Source organism: Urtica dioica, chromosome 9 (assembly GCF_054948205.1).
Source record: "Urtica dioica subsp. dioica isolate 48M chromosome 9, U.dioica_male_clone48M_v1_H2, whole genome shotgun sequence".
Lineage (NCBI taxonomy): Eukaryota > Viridiplantae > Streptophyta > Magnoliopsida > Rosales > Urticaceae > Urtica > Urtica dioica.
The window spans coordinates 13,921,822-13,927,756 of NC_142764.1; the positions used below are offsets into that span (position 1 = coordinate 13,921,822).

Below are 5,935 nucleotides of genomic sequence, written 5' to 3' on the forward strand. Positions count from 1 at the left end.
GCCCCTCGTGTGGTTCCTGAACCGTCAAGGTGTGCGTTTTAGAGCTTGAAACATGTTTTCTATTAGTTTTGACTAGTCTTTGACCCACGTTCTTCTCTTCTCTTCGAAGTTCTGATCGGTGGGTTTCGTTCTTAACTTATGAACGGTTCGTTCCTTTTCAATGGATGGCCCTTGGGTTTACTTAACCTGAGCTCGGTGCTGGATTCTTCTCGCTGCTCGGTAGTCCGACTAGCCATCTCGGAATCTGACTGATTTATCCCGTAACAACTGCCCTCCAGTTTCTTAGTTTTTTCTTTAGCAAAAATGGTAAGGAACTATTTCGGTTTGCTTCGTGACCGTGTTCATCTTTGCTTACTCGTCTCGGGATGATCCGAGTAGAATTCTTCATTCTTTTGCTCTTTTTCTTTTCTTTTTACAGGACGACGTCGTTTTGTCATCTGGCCTTTCTGAACCGTAGCGTCTTTTGCTTCGACGGTCAGATGTGTTTGGCTTCCTGGACAAGCTTAATCCTCGCCGTTCATGAAGTCTTTATATAAGGCCTTTTCTCAACTTTTAACTTCATTTCGCTTTTTCTTCTAAATTCTAGTCTCAGAGCATTCTCGGCTTGATCTGCTTATTCAGATTGTGTTTTTGGCTTTTTCGTTTTTGCTCGGATCTTCCGATCTTCAATCTCGCGGGTAAGGTCTGTTCTTTTTCATCGTTTTGATACCTTCCTTTTGTTTTGAGATCGTTGTTCGGCGATCGGTATCTTCTTTATTTATTGTATTCGGACCCTTCGGACTTTAGGAATCTTAGTTTCTCAACTTCATTAGGGCTATGGGAGGACTTGCGCGTCCTGATCTAAGCTTCGATCCTCGCGTCGTTCGGCGATCGGAACCTGATCCCGATAGTGTTACTTTGTTGGATGGGTCCAAGTTTCCTTTCCTCAGAAGTCCCGTGTGGTATCATGTCCCGGAGATCGGATGGGACCGTCCTGTAATGGCATATGATGAATCATGCGTGCCTCCCAATCCTGAGTCCGAGGGGGTTGATAACGAGAAAAAGGTTTTTGACTCGTCTTCCCTATCGTGTAGGGACACTATGGTCGTGGAGATATCGTCTTCGTCCGCTTCTTCGAGGGAGAGCGGGTCGGAATCTCGTGATACGACGAGCCTTTCTCTTTCGCAAGACCGAGGAGAGGGCTGCTCTCAAGGCATTCCGGGTCCAAGTGGGAGGACCTTTGGGGTTGATCTTCCAGAGGAAGAGGAAGAGGCCCTGGTCTTTGAACGGAAAGAGGGCCAGTTTTCGGCCAAGGTTTGGACTTCTCGGGTTACCGAGAAATACATACAAGGGTTGAGGGAGGAATTTGAGATAGCTGATGGAATTATCCTCTCGGCACCTTTGGAACACGAGAGAGCCGATCAGCCTCCTGCCGGAAAGATTGCGTTCAATAGGGCTATTTTGAACGTGATCGGAGGGTTGCCAATGCATCCTCTCATTTCCCAGTTCGTTTCCGACCTGGGTTGTTCTCCTACCCAGCTCGTCCCCAACGTGTATAAGATCTTCGTTGGGATGGCCGTGCTGTGGGCGAAAATTTATGATCGCCCTGCACTTTGCAAGATTTTCGCAATACTACTCGTTTAAGTCGGCCCCAGGGCAGCATGGTTACTATTATGCTCGGGCCAATGACGATCAGTCTAAAGTGGTTACTCGCCTGCCGACCAGCCAGAAAAATTGGAAAGATAATTTCTTTTGGGTTGAAGGGAACGCTTCTTATGAAAGGTGCCCCATAAGGGCTTCGTTCTCGGAATTGGGTGTGATTTTGGTCCAGAATTCATGTTTGATAATCTGAGCCGGGCTTTTGCTCTGGGTTCTTATATGTTTTATGTTTGGTTCCAGGTTCCCTTCCGCAATACTCCGAGGAGGAGCGACCACTTCACTCGGAAATTTTTGATCTTTCAGAGGCTGATCGGTCGACGTTTTTGTTATCGGACCCGGATCTGCTCGACCAATATTATTATTACCCTTATTCAAGTAAGTATTTTACCTGCCCTTTCTCAGCTTTCATATGTTCTTTTCTCATTTTCATTTTTGTTTCTTAACAAAGATCGCCCAGATGGCAAAAAAGAAATCCGCTCCCGAGCTGATCCCTCCCAATCCGAAACGCCTCAAGGCTTCTAAGGCTTCGACGGCCGGCAAGCGGGCGTCCTCGTCGATTTCGAAGGTCTCGAAGCCTCTGAGCTCTTCTCCCGTTAAGAGTCTGGCCGAGCCTTCTTCTGCCTCTGATCCTTTGGCTCCGGTCGTTACTTTCCTCCGCAAGCGTTTCCCTGCCGAGAAGGTTCAGGAGGTTCTCAGGCTCGAGCCTTTGGAGAGGCTTAACCAGGCCACCGACTCGGCGATTTCGGTAAGTTTTGACTCGTCTAGTCGGTACCTTTTCCCTTTTGATAACTCATTGTGGCTGATCATTTGATCGTTGCAGAGTTTTGTCAGTATGACCGGTCTTGTCGGACTGCTAGGCTCCGAGCTCACCTCCTTGAGGCAAAGGAATGATCGATTCCTCAAAGAGAGAGATGTTGCCAGGGATGAGACAGCCAAGGTTAGGTCTGAGTTAACTCGAAAATTCCGAGAAGACCTCGAGGCTGCTCGTTTAGCGGCGGTGGAAGAGTACAAAGCTTCCGACGAATATCGTGATATGCGCGATGATCTCTATACCGCCGGAATGACCGAGGCTGTTCGGCTTCTTGGTCCGAAGAATCCTACTCTGGATGCGACGGATCTTGATCTCGACTCGGAGTCAAGGGCTAGCGAAGAAGGCGACCAAGAGTAGAATTTGTATTTGTTGTTGTTTTATTTTTTGATTTCTGCTAACCCGCTTGGGTTTTGAACAAATGATCCGAGGTCGGATCTTTATTATGTAATTTTCGTTTTTCCCTTTCGGGATTTGAACAAATGATCCTTGGTTGGATCTATATTTTGTGTAAATTTACTTAAGTTTCAAAATTTCGGCAAAGTAAAGTATTACTAGGTATATTTTCTAAAAAACTGTTCGTTAGTTATCTACTGTTCGTTAGTTATCTAGCCGCCCAGTTTACTTCATTGAAATTTTGAAAGATAATTAACACATAGCGTGATAAATGATACATAATGCGATACATAAGTAATTCCGAGCAGAGGAATGAAAGATGAACAATTACTTGAAATTATAAGCGCGTGATTACTCAAAATTCCGAGTAGAAAAGTGAAAGATGAACAATTACTTGAAATTATAATTCATGCGACCAAGCCGCTTTTGAAAATGTAAACGCGATACACGCGACCAAGCCGCTTTTTGAAAGATTAACAAGTAAACAAGTCAAACGTAAAATTGGCGAAGGTGCTCAGCGTTCCAGGGGTTTTTCTCCATATCGCCGCTCAACTGTTGTAGTCGGTAGGCCCCGTTTCCGTAGTCTTCTCGGATGATGTAGGGTCCCAGTTTGCGTTGAAGGCTCCTTCCTGGTGGATTTTGGTGTGGAGAAAAACTTTTCTGAGGACTTTGTCGCCGACTTTGAATGATCTTGGTCGGACTTTCCTGTTGAAATACCGAGAAACTTTTTGCTGGTTAGCTAGATTTCTCAATCTGGCGTTTTCTCTTTTTTCTTCTAACAGGTCTAGACTAATTTCAAGCATGTCGTTGTTTACCTTTGTTGAGTAATTTTCTCTTCTCATTGTTGGTATTAAGACGTCGGTCGGTATGGCCGCGTCGGAACCGTATGCGAGGGAGAAAGGTGTTTCGCCGGTTGCGGAGTGCTCGGTGGACGTGTATGACCAGAGGACTTCTTGGAGCATATCCACCCACTCTGACTTTTGCTCGTCTAACTTTGTTTTCAGGCCGTGTTTTATTGTTTTGTTGACGGCCTCCACCAATCCGTTGGATTGTGGTCTGACTGGTGTAGAAAAAACTTTGTTAATGCCATATTTTTCACAAAAGCCTTTGAAGGAATCGCAGTCGAATTGAGTTCCGTGGTCGGATACAATTTTAACTGGTATTCCAAAACGAGTAATGATATTTTTCCATACGAATTTCTCAATTGCATGGGCCGTTATTTTATTTAAGGGTTCGGCTTCAACCCATTTTGAAAAATAGTCGATGGCTACAATTGCATACCTGCATCCTCCTCGGCCTGTTGGCAAAGCTCCGATTAGGTCTATTCCCCATTCTGCGAATGGGATCGGGCATGAGAGGGTGATGAGTGGATTAGGTGGAAGCCTCGGGATGTTTGAGAACTTTTGACACTTGACGCATCTTTGCGTCATGTGCCGAGCATCGGCCTTTAATGTCGGCCAGTAGAGTCCTTGTCGGATGATCTTTTGCGCCAATGCTTCGCATCCGATGTGACTTCCGCATATCCCTTCATGGATTTCTTTGAGAGCGTACTCGGCTTCGTCTTCATCTAGGCACTTGAGTAGAGCTTGGGAAAATCCCCTTTTGTAGAGATTCTGACCTTCGAGGAAATATCGGGCAGCTCTGAACTTCAAACTTCTAGCCTCGTTTTTGTCCTTGGGTAGAGTTCCCTGCTGCAAGAATTCCCTGATCGGAGTTTGCCAAGATTTTCGTTGCTCGATATGAAGCACATGGGTGGCTTGCTCGATGCTGGGCTGCCCAATTTTGATCACTGGGATTGACTCCGAGTCTGATCCTTGAGTGGCGTGCTTTGCTAATGCGTCGGCCTCTTCGTTCATGGCCCTTGGGACTTGGGTGATCTCGCAAAGTTCGAATTTGCTTGCTAGGTTTCTAGCTTTCTCGGCATATAGCGACATCTTTTCGCCTTTTGCCTGAAATTCACATTTCATTTGATTAACAATTAACTGAGAATCCGAATATACTTTGAGCTTTTTGATTTCTAAATCTTTTGCTATTTGAAGCCCATGTATCATAGCTTCGTACTCAGCTTCATTGTTCGAAGTATTAAAATCGAATTTTAAAGCGAATTTTACCTTGTCTCCTTCTGGACTGGATAGCACAATTCCGACCCCGGACCCCTTTTCGTTGACTGCTCCGTCTACATACATGTCCCAAATTGGGAATTCAACTGGCCTGTATGTGAACTCTGCAATGAAGTCAGCGACTGCCTGCCCTTTAATTGCTGGTCGGGGGCTGAAGTGTTTGTCATATTGTGTCAATTCAATTGACCATTTCATTAGCCTTCCGGATACGTCAGGCTTTTGCAGCACCTGGCGTAGTGGGAAATTGGTGAGGACCGTAATCGGATGTGCGAGGAAGTAGTGTTTTAGCTTCCGAGAAGCAGTGATGAGGGCGAAAGCTAGCTTTTCCAGTTCCGGGTATCTTCCTTCCGCCTCGTTAAGGCGTCGCGAAGTGTAATAAACCGGGACCTGGTGTTTTCCCTCATTCTTGATCAGCGCTGAACTTACTGCATGTTCCGAGACGGCTAGGTAGATCTCTAGGGGCTCTCCCTCCTGCACTTTCCTCAAAGTCGGAGGCCATGCCAAGTGTTCCTTTAGAGATTCGAAGCTCTCGTCGCACTGCTTGGTCCATTCAAATTCCCTGGAGCCTCTGAGTATATTGAAGAAATGAATACTTCGGTCGGTAGACCGAGAGATAAAGCGACTTAATGCAGCTATGCATCCTGTCAGTTTTTGCACCTCTTTGATGTTTCGTGGTGGTCTCATGTTCCATAGGGCTGTGATCTTTTCTGGATTCACTTCAATGCCTCGTTCATGAACGATGAAACCCAAGAATTTTCCTGCAGAGACACCAAATGTACATTTTAGAGGATTTAATTTCATGCGATATTGCCTTAACAGTTCGAATGATCTTCTAAGATCATTTGTATGTTCAACTATTTTCCGGCTCTTAACTAACAAGTCATCAATGTATGCTTCCATTGTAATCCCGAGTAATTCGGCGAACATTCGATTTACTAATCTTTGATATGTTGCTCCAGCATTTTTTAACCCG

General features: G+C 45.5%; 1 protein-coding gene across 1 annotated transcript; it reads right to left on the reverse strand.

The window, feature by feature from the left end:
• Positions 1-3,994: 3,994 nt before the first annotated feature.
• LOC149385115 (uncharacterized) lies at positions 3,995-4,776 on the reverse strand. The gene is made up of 2 exons (XM_089626249.1): positions 4,394-4,776; positions 3,995-3,998 (listed from the first exon to the last, which is right to left on the reverse strand). Exons 1-2 carry the CDS (start codon positions 4,774-4,776, stop codon positions 3,995-3,997), a joined length of 387 nt encoding a protein of 128 aa, XP_089482375.1.
• Positions 4,777-5,935: the final 1,159 nt, after the last annotated feature.

What these genes read in the sequence shown, in the direction of transcription:
- LOC149385115 (XM_089626249.1), bottom strand. Translation starts at nt 4,776, where the DNA reads ATGTCGCTATATGCCGAGAAAGCTAGAAACCTAGCAAGCAAATTCGAA.